Source organism: Seriola lalandi, unplaced genomic scaffold (genome assembly GCF_002814215.2).
Source record: "Seriola lalandi dorsalis isolate HSWRI2012SDOR001 ecotype SW California unplaced genomic scaffold, Sedor1 jcf7180002054361, whole genome shotgun sequence".
NCBI classification, from domain to species: Eukaryota; Metazoa; Chordata; class Actinopteri; order Carangiformes; family Carangidae; genus Seriola; species Seriola lalandi.
In genome coordinates this window covers 448,648-472,386 of record NW_019524914.1, presented here as the reverse complement: position 1 = coordinate 472,386, position 23,739 = coordinate 448,648, and the positions used below count along the sequence as shown (strand labels likewise).

General features: G+C 40.1%; 1 protein-coding gene across 7 annotated transcripts in view; it reads right to left on the bottom strand.

Moving 5' to 3' along the window:
* ppip5k1a (diphosphoinositol pentakisphosphate kinase 1a) overlaps window positions 1-22,671 on the bottom strand; it is a 31,116-nt gene extending 8,445 nt beyond the window's left edge. For 3 of the 7 annotated variants that reach the window (XM_023408396.2, XM_023408400.2, XM_023408402.2), the window contains exons 1-25: window positions 22,579-22,671; window positions 17,497-18,043; window positions 16,153-16,348; window positions 15,666-15,756; window positions 15,451-15,536; window positions 14,786-14,940; window positions 14,076-14,177; window positions 13,220-13,381; window positions 12,988-13,109; window positions 12,787-12,888; window positions 12,571-12,657; window positions 12,406-12,481; window positions 12,161-12,270; window positions 11,165-11,376; window positions 9,498-9,619; window positions 9,006-9,188; window positions 7,888-8,029; window positions 7,237-7,460; window positions 6,659-6,786; window positions 6,396-6,510; window positions 6,106-6,213; window positions 5,362-5,490; window positions 5,138-5,278; window positions 4,702-4,795; window positions 3,249-3,374 (exon numbers count right to left, since the gene is read on the bottom strand). In XM_023408396.2, coding sequence (XP_023264164.1) covers window positions 3,249-3,374; window positions 4,702-4,795; window positions 5,138-5,278; window positions 5,362-5,490; window positions 6,106-6,213; window positions 6,396-6,510; window positions 6,659-6,786; window positions 7,237-7,460; window positions 7,888-8,029; window positions 9,006-9,188; window positions 9,498-9,619; window positions 11,165-11,376; window positions 12,161-12,270; window positions 12,406-12,481; window positions 12,571-12,657; window positions 12,787-12,888; window positions 12,988-13,109; window positions 13,220-13,381; window positions 14,076-14,177; window positions 14,786-14,940; window positions 15,451-15,536; window positions 15,666-15,756; window positions 16,153-16,348; window positions 17,497-17,640 — 3,157 coding nt within the window. In that variant the 5' untranslated portion in view covers window positions 17,641-18,043; window positions 22,579-22,671. Of the gene's footprint in view, window positions 1-1,374; window positions 1,438-3,248; window positions 3,375-4,701; window positions 4,796-5,137; window positions 5,279-5,361; window positions 5,491-6,105; window positions 6,214-6,395; window positions 6,511-6,658; window positions 6,787-7,236; window positions 7,461-7,887; window positions 8,030-9,005; window positions 9,189-9,497; window positions 9,620-11,164; window positions 11,377-12,160; window positions 12,271-12,405; window positions 12,482-12,570; window positions 12,658-12,786; window positions 12,889-12,987; window positions 13,110-13,219; window positions 13,382-14,075; window positions 14,178-14,785; window positions 14,941-15,450; window positions 15,537-15,665; window positions 15,757-16,152; window positions 16,349-17,496; window positions 18,044-22,578 lie in introns of all 7 variants that reach the window. The other 4 variants (XM_023408398.2, XM_087174550.1, XM_023408403.2 and 1 more) reach the window with 2 other exon arrangements.
* Between the last annotated feature and the right edge of the window lie 1,068 nt (window positions 22,672-23,739).

Below are 23,739 nucleotides of genomic sequence, written 5' to 3'. Positions count from 1 at the left end.
CTCTAATCCCCCACTGCAGCTGAGAAACAAGGTTTATCATTTACATGATATTCAAGAAATCAGACTACAGCAGAAAGCTAAATGTAACCTGAACACTTAAAGTGGCAATCTCGAAGATTTTCATTTAAATAAACGTCTGTTAAGACACGATCTATCACCCAATGAGGTAAGTATTGCAATATTTATATATTTGCAGTATTATTAACTGGGTGTCTGTGGCGACATTCCCAGAAAAGAAATGCTGTATTAAGTTGCTGCTAAATGCAAAATGAATATTTCCTAATGCTGCAGCTTCACATTAAAAGCATTTAGCTTAGCACTTAACTACTATCATACTTAAAAAAAATTTGTCTACAAAACAAGATACAAATGACATGTCATTTTCATGTTTCTGACAGCAGATCAGTTGGAAATATTGCAGGGAGTAATAGAAGGGGAAGGAGCCACAGTGATCTGTTTGATGAAGAGCTGCAGGCGACAGGCTGCACACCAACTTCTCAGCCAGGTAACCAACTCCTCTCAATGTACCTGCTGTTTGCAGACTCATGCTGTCTTCAGCATAAAATCACGTCACAGAATGATGGAAAAAGGCTGATTATTGACCAACTTCTTTATTAAAATGACAATAGTTTATTCTGCTGCCCCTCAATTATATGACCTGTAGTATTAAGCATTTGCTGTTACCACCAGTAACTACAGGTATCGGCAAATCAACCAGGACTGAAATCTTCGAGAGCCACTTTAAGTGCATGTAAACTTCCTCATTGACGCTAGGCTTGTGTCATCATCCTACCAACTGCAGGAAATACAAACGCAAGTAAACCAGTGCTGAGTCTCTGATCTAAACTGGACATTAATGAACTGCTGAACACTAAGCAATACTATGCAATGTATCACAGTGGCAACGGTCAATGTAAGTTTTGCATAGAATGTCTATGAAATGTTGACAATTAATATTCCCGAGGTGTAAAAGACACAAAAGCACTTCAAATTGGAAATAATTCCATGCTGATGTCTTGTGTTTTTCCTGTCAGCTATAAGCTGTGTAAAGATGGCTATCTTCTGTGCTTCACTACTATGAGGGATTTGTAAAATTTACTGACATTCCCTGTCTCCAAATTACTCGATATTTCACAAATTTAATGACCAGTGGGAACCCTGGTTAGAAAGAGAATGTCAGGTAGTGTTAGAAAAGTAAGAATCCAAAGCGTATGGGTACACAAAAAAAATTAAAACCATTAGAAAAAAAATAACGGAAACCTGGAATGCTGGAGGGCCATGTGAAAAAAAATCCAAGGTCAAAAAACAAAAGTTTGAAGACATGCAAGACAAAGGGAGGTGAAGTGGAAAAATACTTGAAAGAAGCAGACGTACCATTAGTCGGATGCTTTGCAAACGACACAGAAAATCGTTTTACTGCCGGCATAGACAACAACTCTGAGGAAATAAAAAAAAAAAAAATTCACTAGTGTTACTATGAGCCACAGTAACTTGTATATCATGTTTTATCATTTCCCTATTCTTTGCTAATGTGGACGCAGTTGTTGAAAGATCAACCAACAGCTTCTATACAAATGGGTGGTTTAAAAATCTGAGCTATCTGAGCGTTTGAAGATGTTTGAAGGTGACTGTGGGCCAACACATAGATGGAACATCTTCTGATGACAAAGTGAGATGAAATGATTTTAACTGAGGAGGTGAAGAGGACAAACCAAAAACCTCCAAAAAAAATAAGCCCAATATTAAGGTCTGATTCTTTCTTTCCTTTTCTGTCTTCAAGTCTAACAAAAAGCCCACTGAACAGTTAAATGCTGTTCTGACTCGTGGTGTGTTCTGTGGCACGAAGAGAACTATGAAAAACACCGACTGGTGAACCTGGCCAGGATTAAGAAGCTTTAGCATGGAGGAAATAAATATGAATATGAAATATGAAACCAAGACTACAGTCGGAGGAGCATGCACTGAGGCATTACAACTGGGGCATTCTGACTGCATCGAGACTACAGTGCTTCCTTTGATTCTCGAAAATTAGGTGTAACAAGATGGATGACAAAGACCAACAGCGGGGCAAGATGTGAGACAACCAGGAGGATGGAGGCTGAGAGGAGACAAGAGTGTGTATGATACCACACTGACACCTACTGGACGACATGACACACATTAAATTCAGCTACACAATCATGGCCCAAGCATGGTGGCCATGTTTTGATGCGTCATTAAGCCCTGAATTCAATATTGACCACTTACTATTTCTTTTCCCCATAAAATATTATTCAAAAAAAAAAAAAAAAGGTATGAATAATATTTGTTACAGCCATAGCTTCCCAACTCAAATCGGCAGAGGTCTAATGTACCCAATAAAAATAAAAATTAAAAAGTGCAAAAAAGTGGTGAATGTGAATATAAAATAGCTGTATGACTTCTGCTGAGTTGTAATTTGTTTAAATCAGATTATCAAGTTTCTCTAAATATGAGAGAACTGGAGACTGAACAGACTGAATAAGAAGTCAGAGCAGCCACGGTCCATGCAAAAAAACAACAACAAAAAAAACAAACAAAAAAAAAAAACATGGGCAGATCATGATTTTAAGAATGAGGGGCAGTTAACGGACACGCACTGATGAACAGTTGCTTCATACATGCAGCAGCTCTCAAAAAAAACACTATCATAGGTATGCTGATCAGAATGAAAAAAATATAAAGCTTCTACTAACAAACTGTCAAAAAAACTCAGTGCTGACTGATATTAAACATGGTATATATTCTGTTTGGACGTTTTAACTGGGCATGAGGCAGCATGTACACAAACTGCTAAAGAAAAAACACCAATTTTACTCAAAGTGGTGTGGAGGAAAAAAATGATGGAAAAATCCAGTGGTTTTGGTGACTAGAATGAATATGGAGTCTAAAAATACAGAAATTATTTTTTAAAAATGGTGCTACATTTCTATAATAATATACATGTATGAACATACATGATGTTTGTATAGCACATATTCCTCTCGTCTGAATATGTTCTATTGGTGCTATTTTGGACCTCATCTACCTGCTGTTATCAACACTTTCATACTAAACATATCAGTGCATATTTCTACTTCTTATTTTCAGGTGCTGAGTTTCCCCACAGGGCTCTGCTCATCATGTCAAGCTAACAGTAGTTTATATTTTAGGACTGAGGAGATGTGCAAGACACTGATCTGCTGTTGCCCTGTGCAGGTTTGTGAAGGAGCGCGGTCTCAAACACGTACCGTCTTTGTAGGACAGACTGCCGGTGGAGAATTTTTTGCGGTGTGCGCGTGCGTAGTCCTGCAGGTTAGGGGCGCTAGAAGACCCACCTAGGACAGTGGTGCTGAAGAGCCCGGCGCACTGAGAGCCTGCGAGGGGGGGCGGGGGGGTTAGTCACCACTACATAACATGCTGTTACTCAAACAACTGACCAGACAGAAACTGAGAAAGAGAGAAAAACAGAAAAAGAGACAGACAGACCCAGAAGAGACCATGCACTTCACACCTCTCTCTCTCCCTACACTCCCCACAGCAGGCTGGAGAACGTTTTTAAAGTTTAACCACTGTGTCAGGCTTTGGGTCTATAAGGAAAAATCCGCCCTGAAATGGTTTCACAGTTTTTCTCATCAATATGTGACACATTCAGTGTATTAAGTATCCACTTCCCCTCTTCCTCTTCCCTTTGATCTTACTTTTCAACATAATGTGTCCAAACACAGAGCGCACAGGAGAAGCACAGAGAGAGAAAACAGTCACAGGAAAAAGTAACAAAATGCAATCACTCTTGGAGACTTTTCTCTGATGACTTTCTTCAAGTATGACCGTTGAAGGCAAAATGGCGGCTTCAAAGTCAATAATGATGCACTTTCATTCTGAGGGACTGACGCCAAAACCTGATGTCTATCTCTGATGTTTTAGACCGCTGACACTTCGCCACTGTAATCATCCCACGAGAGCAAACAAAACTGACAGAGATGTGCAACTTGGGGTGGATTTTTCTTTTTACAGCCACTAGATCAGGGCTTAACAGCTGCAGACTCAGTCACTCCATCAGGCTTACGCTGAAGGGGGAAAGGATTGAGGCTTACTGCGATGGAAAGAGGAGGCAGTGGAAATGTTAATCTGTGTGGACCTGCATCAAGGTTAACACTTCAACTCTGAACAGAATTTAAAGCCTCAGTAGAGTATCTGAACAATGACACAAATATTTCACGATTTTCATCTCATTTAGCTCAGGAACTGAAAAAAAATCTCACAGTTGATTTACTTTATTAAAAACAACCACTGTGGAGACCATTTTAAAAACATTGCGCTCATCTCCTATACAGAGATTCTGAATTACATCCACTCAAAACTGAACAAATTTTAAGTAAAATGTTTCTGAAGACTGATTTAGGTCCCAAAACAGGCATAAAATGTAGCCACCATTTTAAACTATATTTCTTAAAAAACAAGCAAATACATGAACTGAAACATTTACATCTTTGTCTGAAGAAACGATGTAAAGACCAGCTGCCTGCATGCATTTCCCAGTACTCTGCAAACAGTCCTCATGGTGTATCAATTCCATTGATGATGTCCTCCCAGATCAAAAGTCATCTAATGAAATCTGCACCCATCCTTCCCACTCTGAGCCATTTCACACTGTCATCTATACACACAGTTGCCACGGCAACAGGGCATTATGACACCTACCTAATCCACTTTGTTTCATCTCTGGGGACTGACGTGAGCAGAACGAGAACAGGCGATAACTGCCTACTTTGGAAGAAGATGTCTCCGACAGGACCTGGTAGACACACACACACGCGCACAAACACACACACACACACACAGACACACGAGTCAAACAGTGGCAGCAGGGAAACTTGAGCGTATTTGATATCATAAACCAGCCTCCACTGATGGCTGCTAGTTTGCTGAGTGAAATATGACCTTGGAAAACAGGAGAGGCCAAAACCACAGAGGAGAGGATCTAGGTTGTAAAATACACCGATTATATAAGCAACTGAAAAAATACACTGTCTCTGTTCAGGTTATTTGCTAAACAGTAGTATTATTAAAGTATTGTAATGGACAATGCTGTAACTGATTTCAGAAACAAGATTAGGTGTATTACTCTGACTCTCACCTCCATTGATCCAGTCTTATGATTGCGTATGAGCGGGGACCTCCTCTGAATAGTGATTGGCTCAGACAATGGCACAGCACGGTCCGTCTCATCACGTGAGAGGTCCTCCAGGCTGCCGGGGTCGGGCTGTTTCTGCCCGTTCTGAATGAGAACAGAAAGAGAGAATATTCATGCTGCCATCTGCAGAACGATGACACTGTGAAAATGTTTGGATGTGGTTATACCTGTCGTGCCACCTCTGCAGAAGCAGGCCGGAAACCAAAGCCGGTAGGTGCATTCTCCTCCTCCTCGACGCCTTTGACCCCCGGGCTGAAGTGAAGCTCCACGTGGAAGCGTTCCTCAGAGGTCAGGTCCTTCAGGGAGGACAACAGCAGGTGTTAAAGATATTATTTTGAAAATTTTCTATACCATCTTCAACATGACACTGACAGTGCATGACTTTAACAGTTTGTTATGTTGCAACCTTATGCAAAATTTATTATTTCCTCTTATCAATCAACAATACCCCATAATTATAATACAAAAATATAATCTTAGAAATATTTTACAAATTTATTGAAATGAATGATATATTTTTCAATATTTCAAACTCTGGAAAATAAATCTGCTCTCAATCGTTGAGATTCTGCTTAAACAAAAGTAAATCACAAAAGGATTGAAGTTCAATACTAATAACAGGCACATGTATTCAGCATGTAATTAAAAACAATAAGATTATCCCTACAGAGGGAACTTGTTAAGCCAGAATGAAGGTTATATTATATGGTTATTTTTCCTTCATTGAACCTCTAATTTACACACCAATGAATGAGTCCTCTTGTTGTCAAGTTTATACTTCAAAAACAACAAATGTATTTACACACAGGTAAACGGTCAGACAGACAGGTAATACCTGGATGATACAATGTCATGTAGCACATGTGGCTGTAAATGACAAAAAAACTAAACAAATAAACAAGAAACACTACCTTATTGTTGTCCTCATACAGCATGATGACAATCTGAGTCATGTAGTTGAGCTCAGAGACGGCACTGAGGTAATCCATGGCACGCTTCCACTGCTGGTCCTTCTCCTCCTGTCTCTCACACACACACACACACACACACACACACACACACACACACACACACACACACACACACACACACACACACACACACACACACACACACACACACACACACAACATCAGCTTCAACTTTTACCCCTATCTCGGAAACATTCAAAGTTCTATAGGACTGATGTTTGGTTCCTTACATCGAGCAAGCCTCCATAGCGGAAAATGCTGAGCAGTGAGTGGACGTGACTCTCACTGGTGAAATATAAACGTGTCCTGACATGGCGCCCTGGAGACATCACTCCACGAGAGTACCTGTGAACATGCCATTTGTGTAAAAATCAGTTTCAAAATTTTAAATTTGCTTCAAAATATTCCCCACACACTTTGCATCATGTCTTTCTATGCAGACGGCCTTGTAGTAAATCAAATGTACTCTTGGAACTCTGAATCCCAGACTCACAGAGGATGTAGTTTGTTGACAGACTCGTCCTCATGGGTCCTCTGCAGGTCAAGCTGAATCTTTCTGACCAGTGGGAGGCAGTAGGCGTATGCTATGTCCAATTTCTCCACTTTATTTATGCCGTATTCCTGCAAACACACACAAAATTGATCAAAAATGCTCCACAACTGCTGAATTGGTAATACCTCTGACATTAATGTTTTGTTTCACAGAAAATGGAAACTGTTAATTGTTTTAAAGAAGTTTTATTCACAAGGTGAATCTATGACAAAATCACACAGTTATTATTAAATATAAAATTAGGTGACATTTGCAAACATTTTATGATGTTTTGCACTTTAATGCATGTTTTGTTTTTTGCCTTTTATATGTGAATAGTTTTAAAATAAAATTCGTTTTTTTGTCCTGAATTAAATTAAGCACCTGTTTTAAATTTGATAACTGTGCGCCCTGGTTATCTAAACTCTTTGTTATAGAAAAACAAAAACACAAAAGCTCAAGAAAATGCTTCTTTGCAGCAATCCAGAGGTCACACCCCTGTCCTTCTCTGCCCTCCATTTCATCCTCCTCTCTCTCACCTGTGGGATGACGATGTCAGCCAAAGCTCGAGACAGTCTGAACAGCTCCAGTGTGTCCTCCAGGCCTAGAGTAGCATTGTGGATGACATCATACTTCACACAATCATAAATGTCAGGTATTTTACTGATGTCGTAACGGCCGTTCTTCATGCGGAAGTCTCTCTCAAGTTTGGACCAGCGCTGCAGCATCAGCTCCAGTGTCTCACTGTGGTATAGCTGCAGATCTGAGGAGGAGACAGAGAGTTTAAGAACAGTTTAAGATCAATCAAAGGTGATTTGATTTTGATAGAAATTTGTTCCAGTAATTTTGTTGCTTTGAGCTAAATGCTAATGTCAGCATTGGTGTTGCAGAAACTGTTTATTAGCACCCAACACACAGTACAGCTGAGGCTGATGGGAAGGTATTTAGTTTTGCAGACATTTAAAAAGTTTTGACCTGACATTGGCGCCAGATGAAAAGTCAGAGGATCATCAAAGTTACAATTCATCCTGAGGTGGGTATGATTGTCTGTATCAAATATCATGACAATCAATCCAGTAATTTTGGATTGTTTGTCATTGCAATGAGCTCACAGTGAAAATGTGGTGTACCAAAAATAAAAAGCTTAAAGCCTTGACATCCTTCTTGGGCTGACAGAGGAGTTTGCTCACCAGCTGACTTGGGGTCCTCCATTCTTTTGCGGATCTGTGAGGTGAGGCTCTGGATGAGGGCATAGACCTGGTCACATGTGGCCACTGGGTTCTGGACTATCTTCATTGAATTCACCAGAGAGGCACTAGAGGTCGGGGCCAGCTGTCACACAAAGAAAAAGGAAAAATGACAAAGCACTTACATAAAGAAGGCCAGTTAGGTATAACAAATTAATTCTGACTACTTTCACATTTCAAAGACCCCAAAAGCCCCAGGCTGCTAAACTGCACAAATCTGTGTGACTGTGGCAGCAAAATGAAGACACATAATTAATGTGAAAACTGTTAGCTCAAGAAATAAAATCCCTTCTGCTTTCACTACGACAGGTTAGTAATCCTCTGAATGATCAAAAGGACATGTGGGCAGACAATTAGGTACCCTGGTTGAGAAGTTACCACCTGTCTCTACATATCATCATCCAAGTCTGTGGGAAACATTTTGAAAAAAAAAAAAACACATTGTTTAATTTCATAGGTTGAGTAGACAAGTGAGAATAGATTACTATTTAAAGCCAGTTAGGGAGGAGCAGCTCTTGTGGTTAAATTCTGTACATGCAAACAAACGCGTATGCAGCTAAGTATAACCACAAGACAGGACTTATTGCACTGTGAGCAGCTCCACTTATGCAGTTAAGGGATGAGGGCCTCAAAAGCACAGTCAATGTAGCTAGAGTTACTGCAGTCAGCTGGGGATTTGAACCAAATATAGTTATCAAGAGAAATTAGTTTTTATCATCTATCAGGCTGGTATGTTCTTATTTCTTGCAGTGTCCCAGGTAAAACCTTAATTACTCATTAAAAAAAGCTAATCTCAATCCCTCACCATTAACTACAGACTGATCTCTCAGCTGCAGTCTGTAAATAATTGCACTGATCCAACGGTTCGCAGCCAGACTCTTGAAAAACCAGCTACCAAACAGGTCATGACACATGATGCAAGACTTCACGTGTGCAGAGAAGGTGCCCAAAGGTCTACTGATTTACAAAAGTGCTTCTCAATGTTGTCCTCCTCCTTCCACCAGGCCCTCACAGAACATAAAACTGTTGAGGCTCAGTGGTAAACACATTTAGCTAATCACCCTATCGTAGTCCTCGTCAGTGAAGTCCCTGTCCTTCTGCAGAATCTCGTGGAGCCTGGCCTTGACACGGTGCTGGCAGCTGCTCAGCGAGTCGCTGTCGTTGTCCAGCAGCCCGTTCATGTTGGCACTCTTCACCATCTGCACCAGGATGGGTGTCAGCTCGCCCTCCAGAGCCAGCAAACCCTGCTCACATAGACACACATGCATTTGTGGTAAACTGTGCAACATTTTTGATGCAAAGTCAACAGTGTGACCAATACATTGAAATCTTACAAATGACGACTAACATGAGTGAGTTTTATAGGATGAAGGACACAAAATAACAGACCTTGACTAACTGTGATCTGAGAGCAACAAACTAAAAATGTATTGACAAAGTCACATTCTATCACTTTAAGTTTATATGGAGCTCTTAGAATCAAACAGTTGCATAACGAGGTTGAAAAACAGGCTTTAGTTTCAGCTTCAAACCCTACTCTCTGGGCAGTGCACCTTTGCGAAAGCTGCAGCTGTCATCTGCACCCTGCCTTCATCAGACGCGTATATCTTCAGGTCATGTCTGTAGGTGCTGTGTAACCGCAGTAACCCACAGCCTGGAAATCCAGCATAGTCTCCTATAAGACAGAACCAACAACAATATCAGTGCATGAACAGACACCCACCCTGCTGCTCAAAAGTTCACCATAAACCTGCAGCAAAAATGAAGTTCATTGGGTGTAGCTAGACAAAAGGACATTTTGTGAGTAATACACACAGTTTTGGACATGATGTCACCAACGTATCCGTATTCACTAACTCTAACTGGGGATCTGATCTTTTATGAAACTCATGCTGGCATCGACTTCACACTACAACTGGCTGAACACTTTGTACCCCAGCTGCCACTCTGTGATGCATCTGAAATATCCTGAGATTGTTTGCCTTGCCTTATAACAGAGTGTCTCTTTCCTGGTCCAGAATTTCTTTGTTTATGTCTCCATTGTAACGTCTCATGTTCTCTGGTAAAGAGCCTCAAAAATCCTTGTGTTAAAAGATGAATGCATCTTTATAACTTTTAAATCCTCATATTCCCTTGGCTTTGTTCCCATTTTCTTTGTAGCTGTGGTTCAATTTGTCACGCCATACCTTATTTACTTTGTTCAGAGTCACTTCTTTGATCTATGATATGTGCACACCTACTGTCCTAGAAGTAACCCACTGAGTTAAACCAGATTAGCTTGTTTATACAAGTTAATAAGGGGGTTAGCTAACGCAAGTACATAATGAGAACAGCAGAGAAGAAGAAGAGAAAGAGAGACAGAGAGATAGAGACTAAGTGTATTTGGGCAGCAAAGAATTTAAAATAGAAAGTAATCTTAGAATAGAAAATAACAGAAATCATTTTATTACAGTAGTCACAGTATAATAACAGATTTTACACATTAAATTGAAACTTTAGCCTTTAACCATAAATACGATATTCATTTATGGGGACCTTCCACTGAAACCCAAAACACCCAGTATAATGGTCTTTTTGACCCACTTTTCATGTCCCTCCTCTCGCCTCTCACTCTGACCTTATGTGGATGAGTGGCTGTTCAGTGTGGTGGCAAAATAAGCAATTCAAAGTCTCTTAAATATGAGGCTAGAGCCTCTTAGTAAGGAGTGAGAATGGTGGTTTGTATATGTGGATGTTTCTCTGCTTAACACTTTCCAATGTATGTGTTGCTGATACTTCAACTGTTCACAGATCTCTCAACAAGTTCATTTCTCCATTACCAGCTGGGTGCTTGTCCATTATACCTGTTTAAGACAAAACTAAAGACCATCTCGCAATTGGGTCACGCTGGCCACGTTGCCTGTAAACATGTTGACGTTCTGACCCATGATTACTCTATAATTAATACAACATTACATTTTTACTGAGCACTCAGGGGTCAGACGACACCCATCTTCGAACGCTACCTTCATTTTGATCTCAACTACACACCTGTGAAATTTCATGACCGTCTCTTGCAGTTCTGATGATATCACTTTGACAAAATATGTCCACAGACAAACTAACAGACTGTCGCATCTCTGTAAATTAATACCAATATGATCCTAGCAGGGCAGGTGGCAGCATGAGGAATCAAATACTACATCACATTGTTTCAGCAATAAAACACTTTGTGTCTCACCTTGTCCTCCAGGGTACATACAGCGGAAGGCCCTTCCCAGCTCCTCAGCTTGCACTCTGCCAGCAGGAGTCAGCTCCCCCCCCCACTTCAGCACCAGCAGCAGAGATGGGCCCTCCTTACGTGTGTCTTCTTCCTCACTGGAGGTTTTGGGCTGCCCATGGGGCAGGTAAGTTAGTTGCACTTTTCTGTTGATCCCCGAGAAGTGGCCATACCTTTATTAGCATTATAAAATAAAACATATTTGGAATCATTAAAAAATAAAGCTCTTTATGAATAAACATGGTTGTATGCCTTCTTCTACCTCCGTCAAGTTAATACGTGCCTGCCATTACCCGTCTATGATGACTGCTAACATTTATGGTTTTGATTAAAGTAAAAACAGAACCAACATGTGCATCAAAATACAATGATCTGTCATATTCAGCAGTGAGGTGTTTTTAAGAACACATGACTGAAGTTGTGCATGAAATTCCTCAGACACACATGATGCTGTTACAGTGTCTGGGTATAAAAATGGTTTGAGAAAGACAATGGCTTTAACTTCTCTGTGTAGAGGCTGTTTACAGTTACAGTGTGCACTGCAGCCACAACAAACCAGACGCTCTTACAGTTTTGTATGTCAGATGGTGACCTTTTAAAAACTTGTTTTTCATTAGCATAGGACGAGGCCAAATACAAACACTGTGCAGACCATTTTTTAGAAATCAAGGAGAACACTGAGTTTCTGAGAGTGTCCTAAGTGTATATCATTTACCCAGCTAATAATATTTTAATAATAGTTAATAATAATATTTTTTAGAGTAAACTTAAGCACACACTGGAGTTATAGTTTGGTTTCAACATTTGTTTAACCACCATTATGAAAATTAAAAATCTGTAATTCATTTTTGAATCGTGGTTTGAAACTACCTGCTAAGATGACCCAGAAATTAATTAGCTGGATATTAAATGGCGAATTAATGGCTAATAAAGTGACCCAGTTCCCTCACCACTTACATTTCCAGAACAGTCTTCAGCTGCTCCAGTTTGGATTTCTTCTCCTCTATCTCGCAGTCATTGTGTTGTCCTAGTTCTGCTAACAACTGCCGTGTGATGTCCAGCACCTCCTGTTGAGGTTCAGAGCAACAAGCTGTCAGAGACGTTACAGGTGTTCACACAAAGTTAATCACACACAGACTGGGAGGCATGCGAGTTACAATCTAAAACAAACATAACTATTCCTATGTCGGACTTATTGTTACCTGGAGTTGTTTTGGCTTCTTCAGCTTTAGTTTCCCTGTTTTGTATCCTCCATATTTTTCAAACAGATCAAAGAACCTGGATGAAACGAAGAATAATTTCAATTTAATAAAAAGCCTTTTATCTGTCATAGTATAAAGGAGGGCAATAATACAGTGACAGCATACATGGGGTTGCGAACTTCCATCTTCATCTTCTGTTTAGGTGTTCTGTCTCCATGTCGGATGACAGCAATGACACAGCGCAGCTCCATCCTGAAGTGTAAGTTTGAGGAGAAACAGTTCCCTTGTTAGGTTTGTTTCTTGACAAAACGCATGGACCTTGATTACAAACATCTTGATGAATTGTTTTTTGGTCTTTCACTTTCTACTGCAATGACTCACATGGTCCCTGAAGTGGTGGGAACAATGGGGATGTCCTCTGCCTCAGTAGGGATGGACCAAGGAATCTGAAACTGAGGAGCCAGCTCACGCATCACGATGTTCCTGAGGAGCCATGAAGAGACAAACATTCAAGCATTCAACATTCAAGCTCCAGAGAAAATAGTCCAGTGGACAAGGAATGACAAGAACTGAAGATGGTACCCGAGGATCTTGGCACAGTCATCATAGTACTTCATTGAGTTCTTCACGAAACTGAAACCGTTGACATCACACACATAAGAGTGTCCATTGGCTCGGAGAAGGTCGAAGCCACAGACAGTTTGCTGCATTGAGAGGAGAGGAGGACACATTTCTGTCAGTGATGTGGAGACGATGTGCAACAGTATCAGTCCACAATGGAAGAATAAGTTAAGTAGTAGAAAAGCAGATTTACCTTGAATGCTAAGCAAACTTTACGGGCCACCAGTTTCTCCATGGCTGAAAGCATGACAGGGTAGCGGACCTCCTTGCCCTCGCTGTCTCTTTCCACCTTCCCGTCCAGAGCTGGGGACTTCCGGGCCTCAGCATGAGCATAGTCCGGCCCCACAGTGTACACCTGAGGCCATCAGACATCCTCTCAATCACTCTCATTTTAAACGTTGATCCTGAAGGTCGCACTGACTACATTACCATATCAAACATTTCTTTCAACCATATCCTCAATGTTACTTGACATCGAAACACAGGACTCTGAGATACAATTACAACCATATAGGTTTGTGTCATGGCCACTGGTTTTATTTTTTGAACTTTGTTTCAACATGTTCATCATGGTGTAATGCTCTAAATACTACCACACTCAAGAACCTCGAGGACCAGGGAGAAGAGGCCAGTCAGAGCAGTACAAAATTCAAAATACTTCATCGGTGCAGTGGAGAACAAAATATTGTTGCCATGGTTGCTGAATTCATTCAAAACGTACCTTGAATAGGTGATATTAGAACTGCACTTAATAAAATTCTAAGCTCAGTGATTGGATGTTTCTTGATGAAATGCATCATGGCAGTCATAGAAACACCCCCCCAAGTTTATGTACACAAGCTTGTAACTTTGTCTTTCTATGAAAGAGTTGTTAATCATTCGGACAGCTGGCTCCAGAAGCGCATAACACTGTCTATGGGTAAAACGAATAGGACCTTCACTTTCATAACCACATTAATTCATTATCTCCCTTTCAAGTGTCTCATATTCCATTTCAGAAATGAGTCACAGCAGTTTCCTTCATAATAATCAATTAATCAATTCTCTACCTTAACATCGGTTCCATCTGTTGGCATGAACTCTTCATAGATGTAAGAGCCCGTCTTCCTCACACTGCTTTCTGGAGAGTACACGCTGCTCCGACTCCCAATCTACACAAGTCATAGAGGGAAAACACCATCACAGTCTGAGTTAAAGGTTGCAGCTCTATGTTTGACAACAGTGAGCCAGATTTATTATAATGTTCTTCCTCTGGCACATCAATAGACTCATAAGAGTCACAAGAAGAAGCGATTAAGTGATGCAGGTTTGTTTTAGTCATTTGAGTTGATTAGTAGTTGCCATTATTACTAAACAGATTAAAGGAAAGTGCACATTCAAAATGTCAGAACAGCCTTGGGGCTGTAACACTTTCCAAATATAACATGAGTGCTTTTACTTCAGACACACAAGGGCACTTTGATAGAGAACAGAGGGGCTTGAGCCTAAAAGTAAATTCAGATCAAAGTTAATGAGTCAAAATCCTAAACTGGGATGAAAGGATATACAACTAAGAATTAGTATAATCGTTATTATGGTCTGACAGTGGTTGTTGTGGCAACAGTTCGCTGGTGTTGAAAGAACAATTTAAACATTTTGCAGTTCATATTGAAGTTTGAAAAGTTTTGTAATTAGCTGCCATACTAACTTGCAGTTGGAGAAGTGTTATGGTCAGGAATTATAGACTGAAGAAAGAAGCTATAAGGGTAAAAGGAAGGACCTTTCTGAAGAGACGCTGACTGCCACCACCAGCAGAGGTGGGGTAGTAGATGTAGACATTGTGGTCCTCAGCACAGACAGGCTTCTCAACAAAAGGCTTCTGGAATATCTCTCCGTTCACCTCCACATGGTCCTCTCCTTCCACCAGGTTACACTCTGAGAAACACACACACAGAAAATGTTTGTGTTTGCCAGGAAGCCCTTTTCAGTACCACTGGTAATTTAGAGACAATGTTTGACCCCTCAGTGTTTATTCTTGAGCCCTGTGAAGCAGCTCTGCACTCTGAACCATGTGAAGTTCATTGGTCATTTGAAAAACAGTCATTAGAGATGTAAAACATCTGATCGCTCATCAGTTCAGGGACTGTTGCTACGTCACTGTGTAAAAACAGCATTTAAATGCCAGACCCATCATATCACAGCACTTAAGTATGGGACACTTGCAACTGCTTCACATTTGATACTATATTTATCCACAAGCTGAAATAAAACCAATGCACTCTTAAATGAATGGATGCTGCATGGACAGGGGCTCTTGGGCTGTTTGTGTGGAGTGAATGTAGTCTGCATGGTATTGTCTTTTCCCCATGTCAAGTTAGGAAAGTGTAGGAAAGTACAAAGATACATCAATAAGAAGCGACTTTTCATTATCAATAGCAGACTGACCATCTGGTTTATCTGGGTCACGGTTTAGCACAGCATAGCGTGGTAGATCAATCCCCTCCTCCTGCAGGATGCGATACACCTCTCTCCTGTTAGAAAATAAAATAACAAACATATCAATAAGTAAACTATGATTTGTGTATTCTCAAGCCTCACTTTGCTTTGCATGCATAATTTCAATGGATACTGGAATATAGAGTTAAGGTATTTCAGATTACCTGTCCTGTATGTAGTACTGCATGTTCAGGTCATTGATAAGCAGAGGGTTTCTGAGTTTAGCATAGCTCACTGCCTTATCCAGCGGGAAGCCTGGTTTACATGCAGAGAAACATTTCAATAAGTAAAGCACATGACTCATAGCTGTTGGGGAATTCAGGTTCAGAGTTATGCCTAGTGAGACATTGTTAGAAAAAACACAAACACTTCAGACAGACTCACAGAGGCAGACAGAATAAAACTATTCGACACATAATGCTGGCATTGTATTACAAGACAGGCACTCCATTTAGTGTGTAAATGGTCAGGCGGCTGATAAGAAGCCCACATGATCAGACAAGCTATAAACAGAATGAGTAACATTCATCTGTGCATTTCTGTCGGGAACATATTAAACTGACTTCATACTTAACAAATGGAAAAACACAAAAAGCACTGTGAGTGTATTGTCATTTTGTCTGTGTGCATGTATGTATCTGTGTGTTTTACCTTTGGAGTGGAAGGAGATGAGGCAGTCACACAGAGGCCATTTGTCTACAGGCTCATTGAGGATGACGTCCTCTGGGAAGATGACCACAGTGATGTACTCAAACCTGCACAGCCTCTCCAGGATCTGGGTCATTGGCTTGGACTTGGACTTCTTCATCATGCAGCAGATCCCCACCATGATCTGTCGCTCCGGGGGCTGAAGAGGGGAAGGAGAGCAACACTTTAAAAGATCTGTCTGCGGTTAGAAGAAATACAAACAATGGTAGCTGTGTTCATACATGTGCTCATACTGGAGAACTGAACATAAAAATGGCTAAACTGTCCACAAACATACATCCAGTAAGGTACCGTCACTGATTTTCTTGTACCAGCAGCACACATTATCAATTGACAAAAACAAATAATTACCACCTCATGGTTGTATCCCTTCACCAACCAGCCAAGTTGCAGGAAATATGTTCACAAGCTCCTCTTCCTGAGTTACAAGAATAATGGCCAGAAGTGTTTTGCAGAACATTGTGATATCACAGTGAAGTTGACCTTTGACCTTTTGGATATAAAATGTTATGACTTCATCATTTTATACTTATAGTCACCATGACCTTGACCTTTGATCACCAAAATCTAATCAGTTCATCCTTGAGTCCAAGTGTATTTTGTGTAAAACTACAAGAAATTCCATCAAGGAGTTACTGAAATATCATGTTCACAAGAATGGGATGGGCGTACAGACAAACAACCCAAAAACATAATGCCTCTGGTCCTGGCTGTCACCAGTGCAGAGGCATAAAAATATACCTCTAGAGTAGAGCAGCAGGACAAAGGAGGAGGTGACTACATGTTGTGATCCATCATTGTATCTAAAATAATTTTATCTAAAATACAAGTAAAACTGAATCCAACACAATAAAGTTGGGGGAAGGTGAGCAATCAGAGCTCTGACCTGTTGACTTTATATACTGATTTACAATAATCAGGTTACTTCAAAGCATTTTATCACCTGGTTTCTCTGAGTAACCCAGTTACTGAAGTGCATGTAAATGATCTGGTCTTGGTCAAAAGCACAACAGACACTAACCTTATCCGTTGAGCTCTTTTAAGAAAACAATGGTGTGTTTGAGGATTCTTTTCAGGTTGTTCATAGACATTTTCATCATTTCACTCAACAAGTGAAGTCACCATGGCTGCAGGGGTGCCCGGTGTTAACTGATTCATCTGCATGATATCATTCACTATTATAATCTGACACTTTTGATGTGATATTCTACCAAAGTTCCTCCTGCTAGCATGATAGCTACATGGAAGAGCAAATTATCGTAAAGAGGTTTTGACATTGTCTCCCACCGAGTCTGTGTCTTCATCGTCCTCATACAGCTCCATGTCTGTCCTCATGCTGTCCTCCAGGACCTCGCTCTCATCGTCCTCGCAGCCCACGAAGAATCTGGGAGCGCCACGCCGGCTCTCGCCCGGGCTGTTGGGCTCTGACATCACAGTCCCCCGCGGCAGCCCTCAGCGTCCCACCGCGCCATCGTACACCAACACACCGCCGGAGCGGGCCGCCGATGGAAGGGCACGAGGCCTGGGAAACGGGACAGGTCCACTCTGCCTGGGCTGGACAGCAGACCCGGTAGATGAAGGTGTGTGTGAGGCAAACGAGCAGGATTAGACGGAATGAGTGGGGCTCAAACAGAAGAGGATACGTGTGAAATGATGATGCTGGTCAATCCTCTGCAATAACGTTGTTACTCAAGTTCCTCATTCTTCATTCACCAAATTCACATCTCATATGACCTGCTTGGGTTTCTGATGAGCCTTCAGCAAATTGGAAGCTGAAGCTCCAATTATCCGATGACAGCCCTTTCCTCCATTTGTATGCAAGAGTCCTACAGTCCTACAAGAGAGACAAAACATTCACTATTATTTATGCAGTCTTGCTTCATGTTTTGTATTATTCATTTGCATTCCCCCATAAGAAAAGTTAGTGTCACAGTTTTGCACAACGGCCATATCATAAAACATACTGTGTACTCCTCATTGTTTAATTTTGGAACTTGGGATATGTGGAAAAGAAATTATATATGCTGGTGTATTTTACCAGACCGTTGACAAGGGCTTAATGCAATATCTTCAAAAAAAAAAAAAAAAGAAACCCCTGAAAGCCATACAAACAGACTAATTGATTGTGAATACAAATACTTCCTTGAAATATTATGCTTTGCGAACACTATTTATCATCTTAAGATGCTTCTGTTTTGGATAATGTTAGTTAGACTCAGGCTGCACCTGGCAGGTCCAGAAATATTCTCAATTATTGTCAACTTTCTGCTGGTTCAAGCCTCTCAAATGTGACATTTGATGCTTTTCTTTGTCAGACATCACAGCATTTTCTGACATTTCATGCATGAAAAAAATCTAATTAATCAAAAAAGAAAAAAAATCATAAGATTAATCGGTATGAAAATAATCCTTAGTTGCACTCCTGAAAAAGATAAAGCAATGAAAGAGAAATACAACTCTGTATGAATCCTTGGCATCCAATTGTTTTGCGAGAAGGAGATGAGAAATTAATCCAGACAGAATTAAAATCAATACAGAGAATCACTAATTTAATCTCAATTGATCTTTGTTCAAGGGTGGCCGAATGGTTTCTTTCCAATACAGTCTCATTATGTCAACCTGTGTGGGTAATTTTTGGTCTTTCACCTGCACAGTAAAAAAAGAACACCATGTTCAGCCCTGCAAATGTCAGCCAATACACAGTCACTTTAAGCAGAAATGGCCTTGTGCTTGAGCAATAATTACCTCCAGCACTTACTCTACTGTTACACATTTAACCCTGACGCCGCAGTCTGGTGCTGCAGCAGCAGGGGCATCAGCTCTGCTCTGCATTTCCATCACCACTAAACACTACTCAGTCATGGAGACATGACAGGCAGCGAACAAGTCATACTGTAGGCAAACAACAACTACTTATTGCTCTCTAGCATGCTACAAGACACCCATCTGAACAACAAACACTTCACCATCAGGAACAGTCACTCAAGGGTCAAGACTGACTATTTACAGTGGAAAATATTGTTATTAGCATCAGCAGCCTAGATGGGGTCCAAATAAGATAATAAACAAACTCATAACTGTCCAAAGCCTTTGGGGATCTCAAGCTGAGGAAACACAAATAAGACCAAGTTCCCTCTACACATTTGGTTGTTTATTTTAAGTCCCCATGACCTAAAAACTGAATGTCTTTGGGCTTTGGACTGTTGGTCTGACAAAACAAGCGAACTGAAGATGTCAGCTTGAGCTAGGAAATGATGGGCATGTTTCTGTTTTTTGACATTTTATAGATAAACAATTCATCAAGAATATATTCAACACATTATTCGATTAAAATAATCATCAATTAGAGCCCTTTCCTAAAAAGATGAACTTAAATTCATTCAAATTAATTATTTGTGTAGCTGCAGCAATGGTTAGGCCCTATGCTGTCTTTCACTAATTAAATATTCTTTGGAAAGTGTCATTAAACGGATGAAAGGGGATACGTAGGAGACAGTAACAGTTGTTTTTGATAACTGTATTTGTGATGATGTCATCTTTCCATTTAAATATAGTTATTACTAGAGTATCACACCTTGATGCCCTAAACAACATTTATGGCAATGGAAATAGGAAAACAGGGGTTCATTTGGGTCAAGTCTGTGGCTGTTCAGGTTTATTTTTTATGTTTACCTGCTGCCTGGTACAGAAACTCAAATTCTAACTCCCATTTTGGGGCTCGGTTCATTCAAAACAAACTCTTTCCATGCCTAAGTGGATTAGTGTTTCAGAGCTTGAGCATAACAGTTAATCTCTTCTATTACACCTGCTTACTCAGGATACAAACAGGCCCATAGCTCCCACTGTGGACTCTGAGGTCATGTCCTCTCCCTTTTTATAGGACTTTGGGGGTTTAAGTGACTAACATTTAACAACAGTAAACATTCTACAGTTTCATGCTACACAAGCCTGTTGTAGAGTGAAAACCCTGCATCTCCATTATGCTAACTTTTAAGCAGCAAAAAAAAAACATATCATATTTTGACCTTGAACCAACCCTGGGAGGGTTTTAATAAACCTAAAAGAAAGGGGAATTTTGTCAAGAGGAAACTGTAACCGTTCACATGATTAGACGACATGAAAACCAATTAGGGCTGCAGCTAACAGTTCCTTTCATTATTAATTTATCTGCTGAGTATTTCCTAGATTGATCGATTGATTGTTTTGTCTATAAAATGTCAGAGAATAGTAAAAAAAAAAACATCCATCAATGTTTTCTAAAGCAGAAGGTGATGTTTTGTGTTGTCCAACAAACAGTACAAAACCGTATGATTTGACAATTTCAACTGTATAAAAAGAGAGAAGGGCAACAAATCTTACATTTGCAAAGCTTAAAAATGATTCATTGAATATCAAAATAAATTGCAGATCCACTCTCTGTTGATCAATTAATCGACTAATTTTTACAGCTCTAAAGCCAAACTCCAATTTACAAGTGGAAGTTTACTGAAGTTCAACGATGAGACAGATAAAGGCTACATTTCACTGAAGTCCAGCCTCTTCTCTCACACTTAGTTTCATCCATGTAATTACTGCCTGTGATTCTAGCTCTCTATTGCACCTCTTTCCACTTTCTCCCACCTCTACCCCACCTTGAACTCAATGACTCAGGACTCCTTGCTGGGGCAGGCTCAGAAGCTGCAGAGCACCCAACTAGGATCTTATCCAGTGGAGCATGAATCTGTGCCAGAACTTGTTTCAATAAAACTATTCATCATCTCATTCATGGGTGTCACAGCATTGTGCAGTCAAAGTTTATAGATGACATTAAGTTTCAAATACTTTTCACCCAACAGTAAGGCCACCTAAATAGACTTGCAGATTGAAGTGTGTGTATGGACGTTAATTTATTGCAAGATCTTGATTTCTAGATGCCACATGCCTATAGTAACGTGCATGCTCTCATTTCTTCAATTTAAAGGCTGATAGCAATAATTTCTCAATTGCATCTTCGCATTTGACTCGTTTTAGAGAATAAGCAGACTGAATAAAGAATTCAATATTTCTATTACTTGCAGAATGCAGGAGGCTATTAGAAAACAGCATCTATATCACTCAGGTATACTCTAATGCCTTTAAATGACCAGTAAAATTCAAAATATCATAAAATAACTATGTTCAAGGTTGCAACTAATGGTGACTTTTTATTTATTAATTGACTGATTATTAAAATTTGTTTTAAATGCAATTATTAATTAATTGATTGTCTATAAAACATGTTCCCTTAAGGTTCTTATCCATCACACAATACAATCAGAAAGCTGTCTGATAGGTCCCATAAAGAACTATCTTCCGAGATGGAAGAACAGGGAGTCCTGCAACAGATGGTCTGGCCCCCACAGGGCCCTGATCTCAACATCATGGAGTCAGTCTGAGATTACACGAAGAGACGGAAGACACTGAGACAACCTAAATCCACAGAAGAACTGTGGCAGTTTTCCAAGATGCTGGAACAACCTGCCTGCCAAGTACCTTTGAACTAAATTAACAGATAAATAAAAACTATTCATGCTTTTATTTTTGAAAGCGTCTCCCTTTACTTACACTGGCTAAAACATTTATACAGTAACGTATATAAATATATGTGTATATATATATATATGTATATATGTGTGTGTGTGTGTGTGTGTGTGTGTGTGTGTGTGTGTGTGTGTGTGTTAGTGTGTGTGTTTATTATGTAGTGTGTCCAGATAATATAATTTCGCTTGGATGATCTCAAAGCAACACACCTCAACAGCACGAATAAATTGGTGCGAACTACCTGGAGAAAAACACTAACGTTATAGCAGCACGTGATTTTCCTATTGGAAGTGGGCCTGACAGGTTTAAGTGTAGGATTTTAATTTACAAGGCAGGATGTTAATGCAGCAACCAGGGTTAACGATGACCTCCACCTTAGACTAATGTTTATTATTTACGTTACATTGTTACTTTGCAGTTGCAGGTACGTTATCGTTATGTGCAAGAATATAGCAAAGGGGTGTCAAAATACAAAGACGCAGATACAGTATATAAGCGTGAATCACAATAATAAGACAATTTAATGGTGATATTACATGTAAAACGAATCTCGTCGGCCCTACTTCGTTATTTGGCGAGGAAATTACCGTTAGCGCCCGTTAATTTTGCCAGTATAAAACACATTTAGCTGGTGTTAGCCACAGTTAGCATTCAGCTAACTGGTATCCCGGCTATGTAGACAGGTCTTACAGGGCCTGCATTTGAAATAAATACCAAATATCTGTGCTGTTATTCGTGTTAACGCTTAAGACTGGACGTGTGTCAGCGGTATTTCCATTACTTGAGAGAGACATTTAATCATGAACTCACAGTGTAGCTGGAGGGCTTCTGTCGCTGCCATCAGCTCGCTTCCTTTACTCCTGACAGTTTGCCCGTGAAACCAATCTTAATTTTTTCTGTTTGACGCACTGATGACGAACGTACAAAATAACCAATGGGGGAATAGAACGTCTTCACGAAGGCGTAGCCCAAAAAAATAACACAAGCCAATAGGCAAAGACCTAAGTCAACCCGTGGGGGGAGGGGGCGGATTAAAAAAGAGAGGGGAAGAGCGTTAGCGCCCTCTAGCGTTAGTTTTGAGACTATCGAGGAGCTTACAAGCTTGTATAAGCAAAGTAACAGTTTATTCAAAATATTTAAAACGTAACTTTACATTACTATCACACATTGAAATCACTATATCTAGACACGAAGACTCGATTTTCATAATTACAAGACACACTGATCACCTGGAGTTTTATTGATTACATTATCTTTCACAGCTGATTCACAGCTTTTTAGGCACTCCCTGTATATACTGTTATACAATATGTATAGGCTATACATGGTGTAATTGATTCATATGTTATACGGTTCGTGCAAGTTTCATTCTTCCGCAGTTGTTCACGTTGTAGCATATAATGAAAAAAATCCAGTTTAGGAGGTATCGCCTAATTTCGTTGTCCTACTTGAGCTAAATGCAAATGTATGTTGACGTTTGTGAGCTAGTTCTTCATTAGCCGATGCTGCCTAAAAACGCTGTTAACGCTTTTCGTGTGTTATTGTTCCACTGAATGAAGACGCGCAATTCAATTCAGCGTACCAAAGCGTCAGTTTGGTCCATTATCCAACTTTTATATACAGTCTATGCTAAAACCCCTAAACGATGGACAAAATTATTTTCATCGAGTCACTCTACAACTTGCCGAAAGCTACAATGGCTGATGTGAACAGAATCGCCGAAATGTTTTCATTTCATAGCATTAGCATAAGCAGTTAGAATTAACATTAGCAGCTAGCTTACTGGCATTGCTCATTGATGAATGAATTTATTGATTTCATTCTAAGATTGCAAAATAACTAGTGGGCGGGGGGTGTAGGTAGCATTAGCAACCAGCATTAGCAGCTAGCTTGCTGACATTGTCCATTGATGAATGAATTTAACAATTTCATTATAAGATTGCAAAATAACAAAATGTAATAGAGTGACTG